Below are 25,837 nucleotides of genomic sequence, written 5' to 3'. Positions count from 1 at the left end.
TTCAAAATGGTATATTTATTGTTTTTGTGTTTAATTCGTAGAACTCCATTTAATTTTTTTATAAATTTAATTTAGATTAAATTTGATAATATTATTATTAAGTTTATTATTAACACTTGCAGAACTTAATAATAATATTATCAAATTTAATCTAAATTAAATTTATAAAAAAATCAAAATGGTATGGTCATTGGCATAAAATTGGAAAAAAACGTACTTCTAGTACAAAATACGCACTTTACACCTTCAAGATCTTTGGCAAGTACCGTAATTTATTTACTCTTATTTGGTCGTAAATATCTGAATTAATTTATAAAATATTGGAAAGTTTCATGTAAAGCAATAAAATGTATTAATAAAAGCGGGCGTTATAACACCACCTATTGCATTATTTTTCAACTGCCAGGGAAAATTTCAAATACAAGCTTTATTTTCACACGCATAGATGGGAATAATCTCGTAACCCGAGCAAGAGTCATCATAATAATATATTTATTTTGATTTTTGTCTGATTGTGGGTAAGAAATATGCCCGAAGAGTAAATTGAATTCTATTCAGATTAATATAATATGACTTATAAAAAATAGTATAGCTTACTTTGGTTTTGAATACGATACTCTAAATAAGGTCTTTCTTTTACACATTTCGTCGACGACCATACTATGTTGAACACACCGGTTCTCGTCCGATCACCGAAGTTAAGCAACATGGGGCGCGGTCAGTACTTGGATGGGTGACCGCTTGGGAACACCGCGTGCCGTTGGCCCTCTTTTTGCTTATTTTTAAACAAATTTTTCAATGTAACTACACCGAGAACCAGAAAGTCGCAATAAATTTGTATTTAAAAAAATTATTTAACTAAATCTCAATAATTCAGTATTCAGTAGCAACAATTTTTGGCACAGCGTACATGTCCATTTATTTATGAGAACAAAAAATATTAAAATGCTTACATAACAAAAAAATATAAATATGTACATGTTAGTTATAAAGCTGCATTTAAGTGCACTTACCTAAAATAAGAAAGGGAGTGTAAATATACTGATGGACAATGGGACACGGTTAATACACACTTTTAATAGAAAAACTATCGTCATCAGTTAGATAAGATATGAGAAGTAAGTATTTCAGTTTCCTAAAATGCAAGTATTCATTTTAAGTAGTCTTTTCTTCACGCCATGTTTTGACATAATAATTAAAAATTGTGTTTTTTATTTATGTTTTGATTAAACCTAACTGACAAACTTTCTAACAAATATTTTTTTTTTAATATCAAACATGAAAATGTTTGCAAAGAAACTTACTAGGACAGTTTGACTCAAAACGTCCATAATTTTGAAAGAATTCTATATTTATAAAACATATTCCTTTTGTGTAGGTAATTAGAAATAAAACTGTCACTTTTTATGCCGTTAATACAACTTTCAACTGTCAATGAAAAAATGCCGCCAATTCGTAATTATGCACTTTGACAATTTTTTTTTTAATTTTATCCATGTAATAATGTATAAATATTTGTTATAAACTGGGAAGAATAATTATTTATCTTTCAAATGACGAACAAATCACATTTCTACGCATTATAGAAAAAAATATAAATATACTTTTATAATGTATTGACGCCCCGGACAGATCTGTCCTTCAGAGGCTATAATGGAATATGATGTGTATAACAGGGTGGAACACTTTTGGATGAAAAATTTTTTTTTTTCGAAATTCGAATTGGAATACCAGGGAAAAGTTGCTTTATGTAATTCTAAATAACAGTTCTCAATTTGGAACTTCTAGCTCGACATCTTGAGGTCCCGCCAGAGACTTGAAATTTTATATTTTAAGTTTTTATAGACGTTTTGTATTAAACACCCTATAAACAAAATAATAAGTAAATATAATATGTTATGCATGAAATGATAAAATAAAAGTAGATTTTAATTAATAAAAACATTTATTTAGAAATTAAACACAGATTAAGAAAGTTATGTTGGTATGAATAAAATCATTTTTTATAGAAAAAAACCATTTTTAGGTTCAAACTTTGGCATGAGTTTTCGAGATGCTAATTTAGATTTTATGAATCCCTCTCGTCTTATCTTGTCGAATGCACTTAGAACTGCTTCTGTCACAACTTTTACAAATCTTTCCACAGCCTGGGTATGGCAAGTCAGTCTCATAAACTTCAACAATGTATCTTCTCCATTTTCAATAAGATCTTGTAACTGACCATCGGAAATATTCATCAGTATTAAGGGTTCGTATATATTTTGTTGCCAGTCAATCATGTCTATGTAAGAACATGCATTTAAGTTCACTTTTGACACCTCAAAAATGCGCGAAACAGATTTTTTATTAACTTGACGAGCCTTTTGAATGCGTCTTGCAGCGAGTTCTCTAATGTGCTTACATGAATCTGTTATCATACTCAACAACAAGTTTTCTGGATGAGCGAAGTAACTGTTACAAATTATAACAGGGTCCACTATCACTAACAACTCGTTGGACAAATATCTAGTGCTGTTAATGAGCTTCCATAAATGATTTGAACCATCTTTGCAGGATGAATGTGTTTTGATAGTACCTAAACCAGACAGGAGCGTATGATTATACGACAAACATTGCTAAAGTCACAAGATTTTGCTGTGGATTTTCTGCAGAAATATACAAATGCAGTATGCGATTAGCTCTTGTCAACCAGCGGGCATGGGGTAGTTTACCTGGGCTTCTCTTTAATAAATCCAGGAGACCAGGATCCATTTATGACAGCAGTAGTAATTTCTTGTAAATATTTCTGGTCTGTACTGAGATCTGTGGATATTTGTGGAGGTAGTTCACCTTCTATCTTCTCAAAGTTAGCCAACGGCAGCGTCTCGTATATCTCTAATGCTTTACCAATTTGACCTGCAAATGATTTAGGTCCTGCAGTAGGGCCATCCAAATAGGTAAACAAATGCCTCAATGGTAACTCATTGGAGTGTAAATTATCCATTGCAATGGTCGAGATAGTCTGTTTTCCCTGTATTTGTGTTTTTTCCATCACAGCCAACAGCCATTAAACCATCTAGTGATATCTTTTCAGTCGTTAAAAATCTGTGGATAGCTCTTTAAATATTTCTTGCACTGCCCGATGTTGGAACCCCATACCCAACATAAACAGTACCTGGTTCTTTTATAATCGAAATATTTTCCTCTTGTACAATCACTCTAAGCCTCTTCGATCTTTTTAAAACAGTTTTAGCCGTCTTGTCTTTCCTTCCATCGAAATATAATGAAGAAATTTTTGTTACTCTTTCTTCGGTTAAAATTTGCTCGCGTCTCATTCTGCCTTATTGTTGTTAGTTTCATCCTGTCTTATTATGCCTCATTTCTTGTTTGAGAGTACGTAATCTTCTATTCAGCATTTTTTTACTATGGATAAGATCAGTTCTTCCTAAAGCCATTAGTCAGTTAGTGCGTTGGTCTTCTTAAAACATTTGTTCCTCTTTTGGAACTTTTTTTTCTCTCAAACAAGTACAGCTTACAAATTCTTCATATTTCATAATTCTTCAAATTCACATTTACTTGCAGCTATGTCAAAAATCTTTCTACTATGTACTCTGAACTCTTCTAACTTTTCTTCCTTAAGTTTCTTCAAAGACTTTTTCAGATTATAACACTTCGAGTGATAACTTTTTAGTAACTGTAAGATTATTTTTCATACGTAGGTAGGATATTCTCTTTCAACTCTGCACTTACACCAAATATCGGACATTTTAAATTTTGTCTTCTAGAAATCAGTTTAATTCACTTAAAAAACGTTTATCAATAAGTACTTGTGAATATAATTGACGCGCGACCTTTCACCTGAGACAATTATCGACAGTAGTTTAAACAAAATACTGCATTTCGTAGATTGTCAGGTGCCGCTCTCCGCTTCGTCCCGCACTTTGTACCTCTGTTACAGCGCCAAAGTATATTAAAATAAAGAAATATTTGATTGCAATAGCTAGTTAACTATATTTGAATATGTTTTTTAAATAAAATAAACCTATTTTAATAAATTCTGTGCTATTTTCCCCTAAACTGTCGTTTTTGTAAATGTTCGATGTCTTGGCGGGGGCTCTTACCGTTGTCTGATATTTTTTTATATTTTTAATTGAGATAATTGATGGCAATTGGCAACTTAATGCAACTATTCCAAATCAGAATTAGAAAAAAAAAATTTCGCTCCGCCCTAGTGTATAATGAGGCTATAATGGAATATGACGTGTATAATGAGGCTATAATGGAATATGATGTGTATAATGAGGCTATAATGGAGTATGATCAGTGTTGTAGATTTTTTGTTGTTGTTAGTTTTTGATAATAATGTTGTTAAAAATATCGTCGGACAGCAAAATGAGATATAAATTTTAAATAAAACATGCTCAGAAATCGGTGGTTAAAATCTTTCGAGTACGTGCTGATACACCCTCGTGTAAATATATAGATTTAGAAACCCATTATCACATTTGGTGTTTAAGCCTTATCAATCTGGTAAAATATGAACTTAAGATAAGCATAGCAACTAGCAACGGAAAGAAGGTACTCTTACGTTCCTATGTATAGTAATATGTATTATATTATGGATGTGGTATGAGTAAAGATTTTTGGTTTTATTTCATTACTCATTGACGATAATATCACACGTTTAGTGATCATTTATCAATTATCTTTAGATTTAGGTAATTCCGTTGGAAAACAAGGCATTCGAGATTTACATATTGAAATGTTGACGTATTTTACACAAAAAAGTACATTTGTGTGCGTAAAGCGAATTCAGTGGAATACTCGTAGGTGTTAGTGTTGAAAAAGGTTGTGCCTTTCGGTACAATCCATAATTATTTATTTTTTTAGTGTTTCTTTATTCATAAAATTTAAATAGCTAGACATAATGCTTTAAATTACAATGTTAAGATAAGTACAGAAATAGCATGTTGTAAAACAAAAACTACTTAAATAAATACAAAATAAAATATACAACATTTTATTATTTATTACAATTTTAAGATGTAGAAAAATAGCATGTTGTTCAACGAAAAATAATATGTGTAAGAAATAAGAAAGAGAATGAAAAAAAGCATATTTAAGGAAAAATAAGTCTAGATACATATTTAGATATAAATAATACATAATTGAATATAAACTAAGTAATTAAAATATTTTATAGACAGATATATTATTTTTCAACAATTTTAATATAAATTCTTGTTTGAATTACGATTTTGAAATAGAGTGAACAATACAATTTTATATTTTATACTGTCACAATATTTTCTCAACAAATTCTAGAGCGACTCTTTAAGTACAAGACACATATTAGTGTGGTCAAACATTTTTTCGTAATTAATATGAATGGTTTTTAATTTTTCTGATATATTTTTTTACAATTTTTCTTTATTCATTCACAAAATAGTATTAGGATGGAATAAAAGACCAGTTAATTTAATTAAGTGAAGCGAGACATTCTTTACTATTTCCTTCCCTTTACCAATAGCCAATTTTTCATATAATGATGATCAGTTTCCGATTTTCTGGTATCTACTCGTATATTGAGTGATTTGAACATCTTGGGAGCAATTGAGAATTGTCGCTGGGCGAATGTTGTTTTTGTTGGGGGAATTACACATTTTAGGTGTGAATATTTTGTTGTCTTTGTGTTTTTTATTCATATGTATATAAGAATAGTCTTAATGTATAATTGACGAATATCTAGGATTTAAATTTTTTTTTAAATGACTGACGGGTGTGACAGTGAAATGTAATGAGCATTTCCCTCTGTTGATACCTAATTAGTACAACTTAATTAACTAAATAAAAATCATACTATGATGACTTTCTTTTGTGTAATCGATAATTTTTTGTATATCCATGTATATAGTCTTATAGTATGCATAAATTAATGGTTTGTGTGGATATTTAAATGCCTATTCTGATTAAAAACTACTAATGTACTAAGTTTTTAACCCGTGACGTGGTGAACAAAACTCATGTAATGTCCCTTGGATCAACATTTTTCAAAACGACGTAAACGTAAAAGACACTTTTTTTAAATTATCAATTACAATTACAAATCAAACATTAGCAAACATAAATAAAACAGGTATTATTTCACTGTTGGCGTGAGACTTCAAAATTCCTTTAAAAAACAAACAGTTTGGGAGGGGTTTGTGTACCGCTACCCCGGAAACCACGTATTGGATAACCATCTGCCATAGGTCACCCCAAGTGGTTCGCTATGTGACCGGGTTCATCGGGTGAGGTATGTTCAATATGTCACAAGCTGCGCGGCGTGCCAGATAGGGAAAGTCTGCTTTGGGGAGACTCGTTGACATCTCCAACTGGTCTCTTGTCCCATCGCCTTGTACCGCAGTGGGAGGGGTTTGTGTACCGCCACCCCGGAAACCATGTATTGGATAACCATCTGCCATAGGTCACCCCAAGTGGTTCGCTATGTGACCGGGTTCATCGGGTGAGGTATGTTCAATATGTCACAAGCTGCGCGGCGTGCCAGATAGGGAAAGTCTGCTTTGGGGAGACTCGTTGACATCTCCAACTGGTCTCTTGTCCCATCGCCTTGTACCGCAGTGGGAGGGGTTTGTGTACCGCCACCCCGGAAACCATGTATTGGATAACCATCTGCCATAGGTCACCCCAAGTGGTTCGCTATGTGACCGGGTTCATCGGGTGAGGTATGTTCAATATGTCACAAGCTGCGCGGCGTGCCAGATAGGGAAAGTCTGCTTTGGGGAGACTCGTTGACATCTCCAACTGGTCTCTTGTCCCATCGCCTTGTACCGCAGTGGGAGGGGTTTGTGTACCGCCACCCCGGAAACTATGTATTGGATAACCAACCCATCTGCCATAGGTCACCCCAAGTGGTTCGCTATGTGACCGGGTTCATCGGGTGAGGTATGTTCAATATGTCACAAGCTGCGCGGCGTGCCAGATAGGGAAAGTCTGCTTTGGGGAGACTCGTTGACATCTCCAACTGGTCTCTTGTCCCATCGCCTTGTACCGCAGTGGGAGGGGTTTGTGTACCGCCACCCCGGAAACCATGTATTGGATAACCATCTGCCATAGGTCACCCCAAGTGGTTCGCTATGTGACCGGGTTCATCGGGTGAGGTATGTTCAATATGTCACAAGCTGCGCGGCGTGCCAGATAGGGAAAGTCTGCTTTGGGGAGACTCGTTGACATCTCCAACTGGTCTCTTGTCCCATCGCCTTGTACCGCAGTGGGAGGGGTTTGTGTACCGCCACCCCGGAAACCATGTATTGGATAACCATCTGTCATAGGTCACCCCAAGTGGTTCGCTATGTGACCGGGTTCATCAGGTGAAGTATGTTCAATATGTCACAAGCTGCGCGGCGTGCCAGATAGGGAAAGTCTGCTTTGGGGAGACTCGTTGACATCTCCAACTGGTCTCTTGTCCCATCGCCTTGTACCGCAGTGGGAGGGGTTTGTGTACCGCCACCCCGGAAACCATGTATTGGATAACCATCTGCCATAGGTCACCCCAAGTGGTTCGCTATGTGACCGGGTTCATCGGGTGAGGTATGTTCAATATGTCACAAGCCGCGCGGCGTGCCAGATAGGGAAAGTCTGCTTTGGGGAGACTCGTTGACATCTCCAACTGGTCTCTTGTCCCATCGCCTTGTACCGCAGTGGGAGGGGTTTGTGTACCGCCACCCCGGAAACCATGTATTGGATAACCATCTGCCATAGGTCACCCCAAGTGGTTCGCTATGTGACCGGGTTCATCGGGTGAGGTATGTTCAATATGTCACAAGCTGCGTGGCGTGCCAGATAGGGAAAGTCTGCTTTGGGGAGACTCGTTGACATCTCCAACTGGTCTCTTGTCCCATCGCCTTGTACCGCAGTGGGAGGGGTTTGTGTACCGCCACCCCGGAAACCATGTATTGGATAACCAACCCATCTGCCATAGGTCACCCCAAGTGGTTCGCTATGTGACCGGGTTCATCGGGTGAGGTATGTTCAATATGTCACAAGCTGCGCGGCGTGCCAGATAGGGAAAGTCTGCTTTGGGGAGACTCGTTGACATCTCCAACTGGTCTCTTGTCCCATCGCCTTGTACCGCAGTGGGAGGGGTTTGTGTACCGCCACCCCGGAAACCATGTATTGGATAACCATCTGCCATAGGTCACCCCAAGTGGTTCGCTATGTGACCGGGTTCATCGGGTGAGGTATGTTCAATATGTCACAAGCTGCGCGGCGTGCCAGATAGGGAAAGTCTGCTTTGGGGAGACTCGTTGACATCTTCAACTGGTCTCTTGTCCCATGGCCTTGTACCGCAGTGGGAGGGGTTTGTGTACCGCCACCCCGGAAACCATGTATTGGATAACCAACCCATCTGCCATAGGTCACCCCAAGTGGTTCGCTATGTGACCGGGTTCATCGGGTGAGGTATGTTCAATATGTCACAAGCTGCACGGCGTGCCAGATAGGGAAAGTCTGCTTTGGGGAGACTCGTTGACATCTCCAACTGGTCTCTTGTCCCATCGCCTTGTACCGCAGTGGGAGGGGTTTGTGTACCGCCACCCCGGAAACCATGTATTGGATAACCATCTGCCATAGGTCACCCCAAGTGGTTCGCTATGTGACCGGGTTCATCGGGTGAGGTATGTTCAATATGTCACAAGCTGCGCGGCGTGCCAGATAGGGAAAGTCTGCTTTGGGGAGACTCGTTGACATCTCCAACTGGTCTCTTGTCCCATCGCCTTGTACCGCAGTGGGAGGGGTTTGTGTACCGCCACCCCGGAAACCATGTATTGGATAACCATCTGCCATAGGTCACCCCAAGTGGTTCGCTATGTGACCGGGTTCATCGGGTGAGGTATGTTCAATATGTCACAAGCTGCGCGGCGTGCCAGATAGGGAAAGTCTGCTTTGGGGAGACTCGTTGACATCTCCAACTGGTCTCTTGTCCCATCGCCTTGTACCGCAGTGGGAGGGGTTTGTGTACCGCCACCCCGGAAACCATGTATTGGATAACCATCTGCCATAGGTCACCCCAAGTGGTTCGCTATGTGACCGGGTTCATTGGGTGAGGTATGTTCAATATGTCACAAGCCGCGCGGCGTGCCAGATAGGGAAAGTCTGCTTTGGGGAGACTCGTTGACATCTCCAACTGGTCTCTTGTCCCATCGCCTTGTACCGCAGTGGGAGGGGTTTGTGTACCGCCACCCCGGAAACCATGTATTGGATAACCATCTGCCATAGGTCACCCCAAGTGGTTCGCTATGTGACCGGGTTCATCGGGTGAGGTATGTTCAATATGTCACAAGCTGCGTGGCGTGCCAGATAGGGAAAGTCTGCTTTGGGGAGACTCGTTGACATCTCCAACTGGTCTCTTGTCCCATCGCCTTGTACCGCAGTGGGAGGGGTTTGTGTACCGCCACCCCGGAAACCATGTATTGGATAACCAACCCATCTGCCATAGGTCACCCCAAGTGGTTCGCTATGTGACCGGGTTCATCGGGTGAGGTATGTTCAATATGTCACAAGCTGCGCGGCGTGCCAGATAGGGAAAGTCTGCTTTGGGGAGACTCGTTGACATCTCCAACTGGTCTCTTGTCCCATCGCCTTGTACCGCAGTGGGAGGGGTTTGTGTACCGCCACCCCGGAAACCATGTATTGGATAACCATCTGCCATAGGTCACCCCAAGTGGTTCGCTATGTGACCGGGTTCATCGGGTGAGGTATGTTCAATATGTCACAAGCTGCGCGGCGTGCCAGATAGGGAAAGTCTGCTTTGGGGAGACTCGTTGACATCTCCAACTGGTCTCTTGTCCCATCGCCTTGTACCGCAGTGGGAGGGGTTTGTGTACCGCCACCCCGGAAACCATGTATTGGATAACCATCTGCCATAGGTCACCCCAAGTGGTTCGCTATGTGACCGGGTTCATCGGGTGAGGTATGTTCAATATGTCACAAGCTGCGCGGCGTGCCAGATAGGGAAAGTCTGCTTTGTGGAGACTCGTTGACATCTCCAACTGGTCTCTTGTCCCATCGCCTTGTACCGCAGTGGGAGGGGTTTGTGTACCGCCACCCCGGAAACCATGTATTGGATAACCATCTGCCATAGGTCACCCCAAGTGGTTCGCTATGTGACCGGGTTCATCGGGTGAGGTATGTTCAATATGTCACAAGCTGCGCGGCGTGCCAGATAGGGAAAGTCTGCTTTGGGGAGACTCGTTGACATCTCCAACTGGTTTCTTGTCCCATCGCCTTGTACCGCAGTGGGAGGGGTTTGTGTACCGCCACCCCGGAAACCATGTATTGGATAACCATCTGCCATAGGTTACCCCAAGTGGTTCGCTATGTGACCGGGTTCATCGGGTGAGGTATGTTCAATATGTCACAAGCTGCGCGGCGTGCCAGATAGGGAAAGTCTGCTTTGGGGAGACTCGTTGACATCTCCAACTGGTCTCTTGTCCCATCGCCTTGTACCGCAGTGGGAGGGGTTTGTGTACCGCCACCCCGGAAACCATGTATTGGATAACCATCTGCCATAGGTCACCCCAAGTGGTTCGCTATGTGACCGGGTTCATCAGGTGAAGTATGTTCAATATGTCACAAGCTGCGCGGCGTGCCAGATAGGGAAAGTCTGCTTTGGGGAGACTCGTTGACATCTTCAACTGGTCTCTTGTCCCATCGCCTTGTACCACAGTGGGAGGGGTTTGTGTACCGCCACCCCGGAAACCATGTATTGGATAACCAACCCATCTGCCATAGGTCACCCCAAGTGGTTCGCTATGTGACCGGGTTCATCGGGTGAGGTATGTTCAATATGTCACAAGCTGCGCGGCGTGCCAGATAGGGAAAGTCTGCTTTGGGGAGACTCGTTGACATCTCCAACTGGTCTCTTGTCCCATCGCCTTGTACCGCAGTGGGAGGGGTTTGTGTACCGCCACCCCGGAAACCATGTATTGGATAACCATCTGCCATAGGTCACCCCAAGTGGTTCGCTATGTGACCGGGTTCATTGGGTGAGGTATGTTCAATATGTCACAAGCCGCGCGGCGTGCCAGATAGGGAAAGTCTGCTTTGGGGAGACTCGTTGACATCTCCAACTGGTCTCTTGTCCCATCGCCTTGTACCGCAGTGGGAGGGGTTTGTGTACCGCCACCCCGGAAACCATGTATTGGATAACCATCTGCCATAGGTCACCCCAAGTGGTTCGCTATGTGACCGGGTTCATCGGGTGAGGTATGTTCAATATGTCACAAGCCGCGCGGCGTGCCAGATAGGGAAAGTCTGCTTTGGGGAGACTCGTTGACATCTCCAACTGGTCTCTTGTCCCATCGCCTTGTACCGCAGTGGGAGGGGTTTGTGTACCGCCACCCCGGAAACCATGTATTGGATAACCAACCCATCTGCCATAGGTCACCCCAAGTGGTTCGCTATGTGACCGGGTTCATCGGGTGAGGTATGTTCAATATGTCACAAGCTGCGCGGCGTGCCAGATAGGGAAAGTCTGCTTTGTGGAGACTCGTTGACATCTCCAACTGGTCTCTTGTCCCATCGCCTTGTACCGCAGTGGGAGGGGTTTGTGTACCGCCACCCCGGAAACCATGTATTGGATAACCATCTGCCATAGGTCACCCCAAGTGGTTCGCTATGTGACCGGGTTCATCGGGTGAGGTATGTTCAATATGTCACAAGCTGCGCGGCGTGCCAGATAGGGAAAGTCTGCTTTGGGGAGACTCGTTGACATCTCCAACTGGTCTCTTGTCCCATCGCCTTGTACCGCAGTGGGAGGGGTTTGTGTACCGCCACCCCGGAAACCATGTATTGGATAACCATCTGCCATAGGTCACCCCAAGTGGTTCGCTATGTGACCGGGTTCATCGGGTGAGGTATGTTCAATATGTCACAAGCTGCGCGGCGTGCCAGATAGGGAAAGTCTGCTTTGGGGAGACTCGTTGACATCTCCAACTGGTCTCTTGTCCCATCGCCTTGTACCGCAGTGGGAGGGGTTTGTGTACCGCCACCCCGGAAACCATGTATTGGATAACCATCTGCCATAGGTCACCCCAAGTGGTTCGCTATGTGACCGGGTTCATCAGGTGAAGTATGTTCAATATGTCACAAGCTGCGCGGCGTGCCAGATAGGGAAAGTCTGCTTTGGGGAGACTCGTTGACATCTTCAACTGGTCTCTTGTCCCATCGCCTTGTACCACAGTGGGAGGGGTTTGTGTACCGCCACCCCGGAAACCATGTATTGGATAACCAACCCATCTGCCATAGGTCACCCCAAGTGGTTCGCTATGTGACCGGGTTCATCGGGTGAGGTATGTTCAATATGTCACAAGCTGCGCGGCGTGCCAGATAGGGAAAATCTGCTTTGGGGAGACTCGTTGACATTTCCAACTGGTCTCTTGTCCCATCGCCTTGTACCGCAGTGGGAGGGGTTTGTGTACCGCCACCCCGGAAACCATGTATTGGATAACCATCTGCCATAGGTCACCCCAAGTGGTTCGCTATGTGACCGGGTTCATCGGGTGAGGTATGTTCAATATGTCACAAGCTGCGCGGCGTGCCAGATAGGGAAAGTCTGCTTTGGGGAGACTCGTTGACATCTCCAACTGGTCTCTTGTCCCATCGCCTTGTACCGCAGTGGGTGGGGTTTGTGTACCGCCACCCCGGAAACCATGTATTGGATAACCATCTGCCATAGGTCACCCCAAGTGGTTCGCTATGTGACCGGGTTCATCAGGTGAAGTATGTTCAATATGTCACAAGCTGCGCGGCGTGCCAGATAGGGAAAGTCTGCTTTGGGGAGACTCGTTGACATCTCCAACTGGTCTCTTGTCCCATCGCCTTGCACTGCAGTGGGAGGGGTTTGTGTACCGCCACCCCGGAAACCATGTATTGGATAACCATCTGCCATAGGTCACCCCAAGTGGTTCGCTATGTGACCGGGTTCATTGGGTGAGGTATGTTCAATATGTCACAAGCTGCGCGGCGTGCCAGATAGGGAAAGTCTGCTTTGGGGAGACTCGTTGACATCTCCAACTGGTCTCTTGTCCCATCGCCTTGTACCGCAGTGGGAGGGGTTTGTGTACCGCCACCCCGGAAACCATGTATTGGATAACCATCTGCCATAGGTCACCCCAAGTGGTTCGCTATGTGACCGGGTTCATTGGGTGAGGTATGTTCAATATGTCACAAGCCGCGCGGCGTGCCAGATAGGGAAAGTCTGCTTTGGGGAGACTCGTTGACATCTCCAACTGGTCTCTTGTCCCATCGCCTTGTACCGCAGTGGGAGGGGTTTGTGTACCGCCACCCCGGAAACCATGTATTGGATAACCATCTGCCATAGGTCACCCCAAGTGGTTCGCTATGTGACCGGGTTCATCGGGTGAGGTATGTTCAATATGTCACAAGCTGCGTGGCGTGCCAGATAGGGAAAGTCTGCTTTGGGGAGACTCGTTGACATCTCCAACTGGTCTCTTGTCCCATCGCCTTGTACCGCAGTGGGAGGGGTTTGTGTACCGCCACCCCGGAAACCATGTATTGGATAACCAACCCATCTGCCATAGGTCACCCCAAGTGGTTCGCTATGTGACCGGGTTCATCGGGTGAGGTATGTTCAATATGTCACAAGCTGCGCGGCGTGCCAGATAGGGAAAGTCTGCTTTGGGGAGACTCGTTGACATCTCCAACTGGTCTCTTGTCCCATCGCCTTGTACCGCAGTGGGAGGGGTTTGTGTACCGCCACCCCGGAAACCATGTATTGGATAACCATCTGCCATAGGTCACCCCAAGTGGTTCGCTATGTGACCGGGTTCATCGGGTGAGGTATGTTCAATATGTCACAAGCTGCGCGGCGTGCCAGATAGGGAAAGTCTGCTTTGGGGAGACTCGTTGACATCTCCAACTGGTCTCTTGTCCCATCGCCTTGTACCGCAGTGGGAGGGGTTTGTGTACCGCCACCCCGGAAACCATGTATTGGATAACCATCTGCCATAGGTCACCCCAAGTGGTTCGCTATGTGACCGGGTTCATCGGGTGAGGTATGTTCAATATGTCACAAGCTGCGCGGCGTGCCAGATAGGGAAAGTCTGCTTTGTGGAGACTCGTTGACATCTCCAACTGGTCTCTTGTCCCATCGCCTTGTACCGCAGTGGGAGGGGTTTGTGTACCGCCACCCCGGAAACCATGTATTGGATAACCATCTGCCATAGGTCACCCCAAGTGGTTCGCTATGTGACCGGGTTCATCGGGTGAGGTATGTTCAATATGTCACAAGCTGCGCGGCGTGCCAGATAGGGAAAGTCTGCTTTGGGGAGACTCGTTGACATCTCCAACTGGTTTCTTGTCCCATCGCCTTGTACCGCAGTGGGAGGGGTTTGTGTACCGCCACCCCGGAAACCATGTATTGGATAACCATCTGCCATAGGTCACCCCAAGTGGTTCGCTATGTGACCGGGTTCATCGGGTGAGGTATGTTCAATATGTCACAAGCTGCGCGGCGTGCCAGATAGGGAAAGTCTGCTTTGGGGAGACTCGTTGACATCTCCAACTGGTCTCTTGTCCCATCGCCTTGTACCGCAGTGGGAGGGGTTTGTGTACCGCCACCCCGGAAACCATGTATTGGATAACCATCTGCCATAGGTCACCCCAAGTGGTTCGCTATGTGACCGGGTTCATCAGGTGAAGTATGTTCAATATGTCACAAGCTGCGCGGCGTGCCAGATAGGGAAAGTCTGCTTTGGGGAGACTCGTTGACATCTTCAACTGGTCTCTTGTCCCATCGCCTTGTACCACAGTGGGAGGGGTTTGTGTACCGCCACCCCGGAAACCATGTATTGGATAACCAACCCATCTGCCATAGGTCACCCCAAGTGGTTCGCTATGTGACCGGGTTCATCGGGTGAGGTATGTTCAATATGTCACAAGCTGCGCGGCGTGCCAGATAGGGAAAGTCTGCTTTGGGGAGACTCGTTGACATCTCCAACTGGTCTCTTGTCCCATCGCCTTGTACCGCAGTGGGAGGGGTTTGTGTACCGCCACCCCGGAAACCATGTATTGGATAACCATCTGCCATAGGTCACCCCAAGTGGTTCGCTATGTGACCGGGTTCATTGGGTGAGGTATGTTCAATATGTCACAAGCCGCGCGGCGTGCCAGATAGGGAAAGTCTGCTTTGGGGAGACTCGTTGACATCTCCAACTGGTCTCTTGTCCCATCGCCTTGTACCGCAGTGGGAGGGGTTTGTGTACCGCCACCCCGGAAACCATGTATTGGATAACCATCTGCCATAGGTCACCCCAAGTGGTTCGCTATGTGACCGGGTTCATCGGGTGAGGTATGTTCAATATGTCACAAGCCGCGCGGCGTGCCAGATAGGGAAAGTCTGCTTTGGGGAGACTCGTTGACATCTCCAACTGGTCTCTTGTCCCATCGCCTTGTACCGCAGTGGGAGGGGTTTGTGTACCGCCACCCCGGAAACCATGTATTGGATAACCAACCCATCTGCCATAGGTCACCCCAAGTGGTTCGCTATGTGACCGGGTTCATCGGGTGAGGTATGTTCAATATGTCACAAGCTGCGCGGCGTGCCAGATAGGGAAAGTCTGCTTTGTGGAGACTCGTTGACATCTCCAACTGGTCTCTTGTCCCATCGCCTTGTACCGCAGTGGGAGGGGTTTGTGTACCGCCACCCCGGAAACCATGTATTGGATAACCATCTGCCATAGGTCACCCCAAGTGGTTCGCTATGTGACCGGGTTCATCGGGTGAGGTATGTTCAATATGTCACAAGCTGCGCGGCGTGCCAGATAGGGAAAGTCTGCTTTGGGGAGACTCGTTGACATCTCCAACTGGTCTCTTGTCCCATCGCCTTGTACCGCAGTGGGAGGGGTTTGTGTACCGCCACCCCGGAAACCATGTATTGGATAACCATCTGCCATAGGTCACCCCAAGTGGTTCGCTATGTGACCGGGTTCATCGGGTGAGGTATGTTCAATATGTCACAAGCTGCGCGGCGTGCCAGATAGGGAAAGTCTGCTTTGGGGAGACTCGTTGACATCTCCAACTGGTCTCTTGTCCCATCGCCTTGTACCGCAGTGGGAGGGGTTTGTGTACCGCCACCCCGGAAACCATGTATTGGATAACCATCTGCCATAGGTCACCCCAAGTGGTTCGCTATGTGACCGGGTTCATCAGGTGAAGTATGTTCAATATGTCACAAGCTGCGCGGCGTGCCAGATAGGGAAAGTCTGCTTTGGGGAGACTCGTTGACATCTTCAACTGGTCTCTTGTCCCATCGCCTTGTACCACAGTGGGAGGGGTTTGTGTACCGCCACCCCGGAAACCATGTATTGGATAACCAACCCATCTGCCATAGGTCACCCCAAGTGGTTCGCTATGTGACCGGGTTCATCGGGTGAGGTATGTTCAATATGTCACAAGCTGCGCGGCGTGCCAGATAGGGAAAATCTGCTTTGGGGAGACTCGTTGACATTTCCAACTGGTCTCTTGTCCCATCGCCTTGTACCGCAGTGGGAGGGGTTTGTGTACCGCCACCCCGGAAACCATGTATTGGATAACCATCTGCCATAGGTCACCCCAAGTGGTTCGCTATGTGACCGGGTTCATCGGGTGAGGTATGTTCAATATGTCACAAGCTGCGCGGCGTGCCAGATAGGGAAAGTCTGCTTTGGGGAGACTCGTTGACATCTCCAACTGGTCTCTTGTCCCATCGCCTTGTACCGCAGTGGGTGGGGTTTGTGTACCGCCACCCCGGAAACCATGTATTGGATAACCATCTGCCATAGGTCACCCCAAGTGGTTCGCTATGTGACCGGGTTCATCAGGTGAAGTATGTTCAATATGTCACAAGCTGCGCGGCGTGCCAGATAGGGAAAGTCTGCTTTGGGGAGACTCGTTGACATCTCCAACTGGTCTCTTGTCCCATCGCCTTGCACTGCAGTGGGAGGGGTATGCAGAGGCGGATTTGCCCTTAGGCCTATGTAGGCCCGGGTCTAGGGCGGCCAGATATTAAGGGCGGCCAATCGTGACAAAAAAGTCACAGATGATAACTAGAAATTACTTCCTAAGTACCTAAATATTGTTCGTACGAAATAGCGATATGCAAGAGCGTGTTCACACACAGCACACAGCGCGCCCCCACGCCCCGCAGCCGCCCTCGCCACACCTATCATGGCTCCGTCGCTCGCCCGCTCGAGTATTTCCAATCCCTACCGTGATTCAGTTGCGCTAGTGACTGAACCGCGTTAGGTATTGTTATGCAAAATAGCGTGTTCACACACAGAGCTGATGTGATGCTGTGTGGAGGGTCTTTTTAAGGAAGGGAAGGATAGGAAGTTCTGAAAAGGAAAATGTATGAGGGGTGGGTAGGAATCTGGGGATTAGTGTGTCCAGGAGTGACATACGTATGAATACATCCCTTCAACTGCGGTGCAAGGCGATTGGTCAAGATAGTCCGGCTGGAAAAGTCAAAGGCCTCCCTCACCCAGTCTCTCTCGATCCGGCCCGCCACGCAGCAGGTGGGCAGACGTATCCGCCGCTAAGACCTGGACAAATCTCACCCCATGAACCATGAATGATAATGGCAGGAAAATTAAAACGGTTTTGACCCTAGGAACTTACTGAAAAGTCTGGATACTCCTGGTCAATATGATGGGTACTGAGAAAGGGGCGGCTACATGGTCTGGGGCCTAGGGCGGCCAAGACTGCAAATCCGCCTCTGGGGATATGCCCATGGTCATAGTCCGTCACTCCTGGACACACTGATCCCAAGATTCCTACCCAACCCACATACCTTTTACCTTCCCAGAATTCCTTTCTTTCCTCAAAAAACTATGGTCTATTTCATACAAGTTAAAGTCCGTTCCGAAAGGTGCTAGGAGGTATCAAAGAGTCAAAATTCTTTATTCGTGTGCGCCCGCGATAGATTTGTTTGACCCAGAACATTACCGAACGTATTTTGGTGATAAATTAGCTCTATATCTGTTTTAAAACTTCATTTTATTTTCAAATTTTAAATTTTAAACTGTTATTTTCAAGTTTAAAAATACTTTATTCAATGGTACGTATCATACATATTACCAAGCCATAAATGTATTATTCAATAGATGTATTATTTCAAGTCGATAGTGTAGTAGGCACTCGTTGTTATTTTTTAAGATTACTTTTAAACTTCATAAACAAATAATTTTGCTAGTTCTTTTCGAAATGGTTTTCTAGATGCAATCTTTTAAAATAACTTGACTCTATATCCAATACATAAGTTTCTGTTATTATGACTCTACGTGGTTTCCTACATGGACTCTTCATACTATACTTCCTACATGGACTCTACACGACTCTACATGGCTTCCTACATGGACTCTTCATACTATACTTCCTACATGGACTCTACACGACTCTACATGGCTTCCTACATGGACTCTACACGACTCTACATGGCTTCCTGGTCGTCCCCGACATCTTCTTCCATTCGCATTCGCGTCATATGTTCTCCTTACACTCCTTTCTTCGCTCTACATGCCCAAACCATCTTAGCGCCCCTTTCTTAATCTAACTCATTACGCTTACATCAGACTTGCATTATTTGCGAATCACCGCATTTCTCACCCGAACGTACATGGTTTTAGCCACAGACATAGGAATTAATAGACGAGAAGATAATGGCGAGGGGTAAAATCAACTGTTGAAGAACGAAGGGGGTAAGGCTGACTGTGATTCGTCAATAAATCAATCTGACAGTAAATAGGCATCTAGCATTTTAATATCACCATTTAGTTCTTAAAAGTAAAATCTGCTTTTGAATGAATAGACATTTTTACATGGGAGCGCAAATTACTCGCCACGTTATGAACTAATTTGCGAAGTCCAAATTCGGCAAAGTAAGGCAGCTTCTATTTTCAGAGTCGTAGTTAGTTTCAGAGTATTTAGTTAAGACACTTTTACAAATGTTTCATAATTTACTTACCCCAGTAAACAACGATGAGCACACTTGAGAATCGCTACATTGTGATGTGATAGTATATGTTTCTTAAACTGATCCATATAATACGGTGTGAATAAGCTTAAAATAAAGTAAAATAATGCTTACTTATGGAATGTAATACGACAATTGGGTTTATTCTCTTTTTCACATCTATTTTTACAAGTTTTCATATCACAAGTCAACATTTTGCAGTGTTATTTCGTAAAATGAACCGATGATGCCTCGACCATAGTTCGCACAAGAATGATGACGTCACGTTTTCAAATTTCACTTGAGGCCATACGCGAGCACAGCCGGCTCCAATGGAACCGGTATGGGGAGTGGGGATAATACGCTTTTAATCACTTGGGGCAGGTCTACTAATATTCATATGTCTATGGTTTTAGCACACATACGCCTCGGGGAACTTATTTCCTCAGCATTCAGTCAGCATTACAATAGTCAATGTACAAAATAAATGTCGGTCCTGCCCGTTTAACATTTAGCGCTTGTTAAAATGTATTATTGTAAAAAAAACTTGGTTTTTCCTTGTTGATTTATAATGTTATAAGTGGGAAATTTTGTTTAGAGATAAACAGTTCCGGAATATTGAATACTTGGGAAGTTCCAATCCATTATTAAAAACTATTATGTAAAAGATGTAATCTATCACCAATTTAACATTTTTTATCTGTTTCCTCGAGATTTTATGATAAACGTAGGCGTTATCAGTAAATCAGATTAATTGACCACATATAAAACATGGTTTTTTCTGTCACTCATCATCAGTTCACTGAAAACGTTTCAAGATGAAAGCCGTGACAATTGTTGTTCTCTTCGGAGTGTTGACCGTCGGTAAGTTTGTGGAATATTGATTCCTCTTTGAATATAGATTAATAATTTAAATAAATAGACTTAAAATCAACAATTAAAGTAGATGCCTACTAGTCTAGTTTTTTAAACCATGAATAATGAAGTCGTGGCCTAATTTTTATTTTGATGTACCTACAACAAATGTACTTATTATATTTAAAGAGTTATTAAGGGCAGTAAAATTAGTTTTGCGATATGTTCTTATTCAGATGCCGAGTTAAAAATAATTATGTAAAATTCCATCGAAAGAAAAAAATCGCAAAGTATGCTCCGAAAACTGTAAAACACACCTGGTTCTGTTATTTCACATACTACACGAATAATTAAATTCACAGTGATTCTTTTATTTCACATGATACACGAATGATTAAATTCACAGTGGTTCTTTTATTTCACATGATACACGAATGATTAAATTCACAGTGGTTCTTTTATTTCACATGATACACGAATGATTAAATTCACAGTGGTTCTTTTATTTCACATGATACACGAATGATTAAATTCACAGTCGTTCTATTATTTCACATGCCACACTAATGATTAAATTCACAGGGGTTCTGTTATTTCACATGTAACACTAATGATTAAATTCACAGCGGTTCTTTTATTTCACATGATACACGAATGATTAAATTCACAGTCGTTCTATTATTTCACATGCCACACTAATGATTAAATTCACAGTCGTTCTATTATTTCACATGCTAGGAATGATTAAATTTATAGTGGTTCTGGTATTTCACATGCCATACGAATCTCAGTGTTCTATGCTAACTCAACACAGTGACTATTCAACACACCTTTAAAAAGTGATATAAAGTCATTAAAAACGATGGAAAAAAATCCTAACCTTACCTACTTAACCCAGTTAATAAAGTTTTTGTTTCATCTCTTTCCATGACTTTATATTACTTTATAAAGATGTGATGAATTATCATTTTGATGATTTATCCGGTCACCGAATCTCAGATATCAAGAGATTCAGATCAGATGTCGCTTATATAAATATAAGCGCGCTCCCTTTACCATTCATATTTACATATGTCCCTTTCAAATCATCTTCAGTAATATTTTTATTCTTGTTGAACGCTTATAACAGAGACTTAATTGCAAGATGTACGTTAATTTGTTTTAAACCACCTGGTAGTATCTTTCCATCGTCAGAACAGTATTAACGATAAACTCATCAGTGTGTTGTGTTTTCTAGCTATTGCAATTCCTGCACCAGTTCAGGGCAGATTTGTTGCGGAGACTGACGTTATTCTCAACCTATATACCAGGTAAGGCTTTAGTAGGAAATCGTAGCTTAGTAATTATTAGTTAAATTTTTGTGAATTATTTATCATATATTTCATTTATCTCATTTTTAAACGAGTGTTTTTTCCGTTTCTTCAGAAATAATCCCAACGTACCCCAAGCTTTACAAAATGGCGACGTTCAGATCTTAACCGACTCAAACTTCCAGCTGGATAAACCTTTGAAGGTCTTTTCTCATGGATGGACAGATCGGCCTAATTTTGACAATTTAGTTGAAGGTAATAATTATTATATTTTCATCATTAAAATGCCAGGATTTCTTTTTATTTACACCCTGTAAAAGACAAAACTTAAATGACCCTAATAATATAACATCAGAAATAAGTTTTGAACAAGACAGCCACATTGGCTGCCAGCGTTTGGACACTTCAACACGGTTTAGCTGTTCCAGTTTTCCTGGCCTGTGGAGCATAACGGTGGAGTATTTAACACGATTCACCTACTACTTCAGCTTTAGAGCATTTGTCGTGATTTACAATTCCAGTTTTCCTGACTGGCGGAGTGTTAAACGTGATTTACTATTTATTCTAGCTTTCCTGGCCCGTAGAGTATATATCATGATTTACTGTTCAGCATGATTTTCTATTCCAGCTTTCCTGGCTTTTGGAGACTTTAACGTGGTGCTCGTAAACTGGACGGCCGGCACGGGGGGCGAAGAGGTTGACGTTGTTGCCAAAGCCCCCTTGGTGGGCAAATTTGTAGCCTCTTTCCTGGACTGGTTATCCACTCTCGGTCTCCCCTTCTCCCAAATCCATATCATCGGGCACAGTCTGGGCTGCCACGTGACCGGCTGGATTGGAAGGAGCTGCAAGCTGGGCCAAGTCGATTACGTTACTGGTAAATAAAAGGAACATGTTATTTTTTATAAATTAACTAGTGGTCCCGGGAAAACGTTGTCCTGCCTCAGACCGCCTTCTATGTAGAATGCATTTGACATAGAATACACGCTCAAGTCACATCCATAGTAGAGATTGTTATGACGTTTCAATTGATATCAGTCATTTCAGCAGATTATGATTTTTCTTCAGTATGATAGAAAATAAGTAAAAAAGTTACCGGTAGGTATATACCGCTATACCCGTCGAGATGTGCCAAAATGCGGCCGAAAACTGCAAAAATCGCCATCTTCAATGTATCGCTGCTGGGGGCCATCATCTTTCAGATGTCATCTTCAGGACTCGGTGCATAAAACGGCATGATGTACCGAATAAAATAAAATAAACTTCATTCCTCTAAGTTGCGTCATTATTCGTACCACTTAAATTCTTGGATCGGATCGTGTATAAAGTTAAAATAACGGAAGAGTCTGTATGAAACGATAATCGTAACTGTTTCCTAAAGTGTGTGGTCAAGACAGAGTAATGTGACTTTTAAAACTTTTTGCGTGCCCATGGTGGAACCTTCTGACATAATATCTAGTTATTTATTAAGAAGTTATTAAGAACCGAGCGGACACCGACATTTTGCACACTTGACCTTCAAAATAATATAAGTCACTGTCCGTATTTGATTTCAAATCACTCTTCCCAGGCAACTCTAGGACTTTAAATAGTAAAGTACAAAAGTTTCCGCAATTTATGTCAACAGCAAAAAGTAAATCACTTACATGAAATAAATTGAAAATTTCAACAATCCGCTGATAAACCGTTCTAGAAATGAGCTTTTCTTTGCAGGTCTTGATCCATCCAAGAAATTCTGGGAGGATTCTCCAGACAAGATAAACGCAGGAGATGGGAAATATGTGGAGATTATCCACACCAACACGCACTACCACGCCCTAATCCTCCCCACCGGTACAGCCGACTTCTACCCCAACGGAGGAACCAACAACCCCGGGTGTAACGGCAACGATGACTGCGACCACGTCAGGGCCATACAGTTCTTCGAGGACTCTATCGGCTCCAATGGGGGATTCGTGGCACAAAAGTGCAACAACTATGACGAGATTGTTAGTTTAAGCTGCTCCAATATTAGCACCTCCTACATGGGCGGGACTGGACCAGCAAAAACCATGTAAGTCATCTTCATGTTTTTGTCTTCACTTCACTTTATGTTATTTGTTTATATGAAACAGACAGCTCATACATAAGTAAAGTGCGCTAACTTTGGGATGTGATTCTACATGATGGTAGAAGTAAAATTGATAATGTCAGGCAGCATTACCTAATTGACGCAGCATTTCCACAAATGTTCCTATTATCGAGAAATTCATTATTGCCATTTCGAAAAACTCTAAGCCAGATCGACTTCCGGCACGAAAATCTCTCTACTCTCTCTCTCTCTCTTGCATCTCTCTCTTACGACAAGACTGACAAACTTTTTTTTAAAATACCAAAAGTAGAAGTGATTTTCTCAAGTAATTATGCTGTACAATTTTCAGTTACCTGAATTCTCTTTTAATGGAAAACGTAAAAATCAAATCTGTCTCTCTGAAGAAACACATGATGCTGCTACACAAACTTTACTGTCCTCATTTTAAAATAATAAAATTAAAATGCGTACATTAATTAAAAAAATATTACGATTTCTTTCAGTTCCGGGGTTTACTACTTGACGACCAACGCCGAGAAGCCGTTCTATCAAGGATGAAGAATATATTTATTTATACACAAATTGATTTACTTGTTTGTCTATTATATTCTTGCCCGAAAAATAAATGTGACTAATAAAAATAATTAACCGTCAATAACTCAATAGCTTTGATATTTATTTCAACAACATTTTCAAGAAAAAAGTGTAAGTACCATAAAAAAATTCAAAATGAAAGGAGGCCAGCCAACGGCACTCGGTGTTCCCAAGCGATCACCCATCCAAGTACTGACCGCGCCCAATGATGCTTCATTTCGGTGATCGGACGAGAACCGGTGTGTTCAACATTGTATGGTCGTTGGCAAAAAATTGGAAAGAAAAAACGTACTTCTAGTACAAAATACGCACTTTACACCTTCAAGATCTTTGGCAAGGACCGTAATTTTTTACTCTTATTTATCTGAATCAATTTATAAAATATTGGAAAGTTTCATGAAAAGCAATATAATGTATTTTTAATAAATGGAGGCGTTGTAACACCATCTATTGCATTATTTTTCAACTGCCAGGGAAATTTCAAATACAAGCTTTATTTTCACATGCATAGATGGCGATAATCTCGTAGCCCGAGCAAGAGTCTTCATAATAATATATTTATTTTGATTTTCGTCTGATTGTGGGTAAGAAATATGCCTGAAGAGTAAATTGAATTCAATTCAGATTAATATAATATGGCAAAAATGTGGCTAACTTTGGTTTTGAAATACAATACTTCAAATAAATTATTTCTTTTCAATATTTGCCAACGACCATACCATGTTGAACACACCGGTTCTCGTCCGATCATCGAAGTTAAGTAACATTGGGCGCAGTCAGTACTTGGATGGGTGACCGCTTGGGAACACCGCGTGCCGCTGGCCATTTTTAAACAAATTTTTCAATGTGACCACACCGATAACAGTAAGTAACAATAAATTTGTATTTTTTTTTATTCTTTCACTAAATCTCAATAATTCAGTATTACGTAGCAACACTACACATATTGAGTAATTTTTGGCACAGCGTACATGCGCGAGACCCACGATTTCTATTTATTTATTAATTATCAACGCTCTGGTGGGCTTTTACACAACTTAAATTTTACATGATTTAGTGCATGAAACATAGAACAAAAAAGATTAAAATTTTTACAAAACAAAAACAATTATTAATACATGTTAGTTATAAAGCTGCATTAAAGGTTAAACGCAACGCTCGTTGTATTCTGCGTGTTCACAGATGGCGTTAATTAATTAATTTTGTTTAAATACACTTTTGCAAGGTATTGCTTTACAATATTAAGACAAATCATTTGTTTGCGCCCGTATATACGCAATATGAATATGAATCAACAGTTTTGTTCGTTTAAAAACTTAATTCTTTCGAGAAAGGCACACAAATACAATATTTTACCGATGATTCAATCCAATATTGTATTTGTGTATGCCTTTCTCGATAGAATTGAGTTTTTATATGGACAAAACTATTTATTCATATTCATATTGCGTATATGAGGGCGCAAACAAATAATTTGTCTTAATACTGTAAAGCAATACCTTGCAAAAGCGTATTTAAACAAAATTAATTAATTAACGCCATCTGTGAACACGTAGAATACAACGAGCGTTTCGTTTAACCTTAAGTGCACTTACCTAAAATAAGAGAGGGAGTGTAAATATACTGATGGACAATGGAACACGATTAATACACACTTTTAATAGAAAAACTATCGTGTATCAGTTAGAAGTAAGTATTTCAGTTTCCGAAAATGTAAATTATTCATTTTATCAGGTATTTTGTAAAAAACAGATAATTGGACGTCTTTTCTTCACGCCATGTTTTGACATAATAATTTAAAATTGTGTTTTTTACTTTAGTTTTTTATTTATGTTTTAATAAACCTAACTGACAACCTAAGAATTTAATTTAAGGTCATAGGTTCATATTTTGGTTTAAATAAGAGAAGAAAATAAAGAACCATAAAAGTTTGACATCAATGGCCGCCAAGTAACAATCAGTTTTAATTTTAACCCTTCAGGTTTTTAAATATTTTTACCAACAAGTCCCAACGACATGGTG

The 25,837-nt window shown here is 42.4% G+C and overlaps 1 protein-coding gene, 1 non-coding gene and 2 pseudogenes across 2 annotated transcripts; 3 read left to right on the top strand and 1 right to left on the bottom strand.

Moving 5' to 3' along the window:
• The first annotated feature begins 647 nt into the window (after positions 1-647).
• Positions 648-766, top strand: LOC149425583 (5S ribosomal RNA). Its single transcript, XR_016305714.1, has one exon. It is a non-coding gene; the product is annotated as a 5S ribosomal RNA (ribosomal RNA).
• A 19,030-nt stretch (positions 767-19,796) lies between these two features.
• Positions 19,797-23,876, top strand: LOC149425582 (pancreatic lipase-related protein 2-like). Its single transcript, XM_089651187.1, has 6 exons — positions 19,797-19,852; positions 21,081-21,153; positions 21,269-21,408; positions 21,782-22,027; positions 22,864-23,203; positions 23,725-23,876. The coding sequence occupies exons 1-6, from the start codon at positions 19,807-19,809 to the stop codon at positions 23,777-23,779; spliced, it is 900 nt and encodes a 299-aa protein (XP_089507313.1). The 5' UTR covers positions 19,797-19,806; the 3' UTR covers positions 23,780-23,876.
• Positions 23,877-23,963: 87 nt separating this feature from the next.
• On the bottom strand, positions 23,964-24,082 carry LOC149425581 (5S ribosomal RNA; annotated as a pseudogene).
• Positions 24,083-24,520: 438 nt separating this feature from the next.
• Positions 24,521-24,639, top strand: LOC149425580 (5S ribosomal RNA; annotated as a pseudogene).
• Positions 24,640-25,837: the final 1,198 nt, after the last annotated feature.

The sequence above is a fragment of the Hesperophylax consimilis genome, chromosome 3 (assembly GCF_061612785.1).
Source record: "Hesperophylax consimilis isolate HC1 chromosome 3, BYU_Hcon_1.0, whole genome shotgun sequence".
Taxonomy (NCBI): domain Eukaryota; kingdom Metazoa; phylum Arthropoda; class Insecta; order Trichoptera; family Limnephilidae; genus Hesperophylax; species Hesperophylax consimilis.
This window is presented reverse-complemented; position numbering and strand designations above follow the sequence as displayed.

What these genes read in the sequence shown, in the direction of transcription:
- LOC149425582 (XM_089651187.1), top strand. Translation starts at nt 19,807, where the DNA reads ATGAAAGCCGTGACAATTGTTGTTCTCTTCGGAGTGTTGACCGTCG. An exon ending in TTTTGACAATTTAGTTGAAG is followed by an intron (nt 21,409 to 21,781) that starts GTAATAATTATT and finishes TTTCTATTCCAG; the next exon opens with CTTTCCTGGCTTTTGGAGAC. An exon ending in ACTGGACCAGCAAAAACCAT is followed by an intron (nt 23,204 to 23,724) that starts GTAAGTCATCTT and finishes GATTTCTTTCAG; the next exon opens with TTCCGGGGTTTACTACTTGA.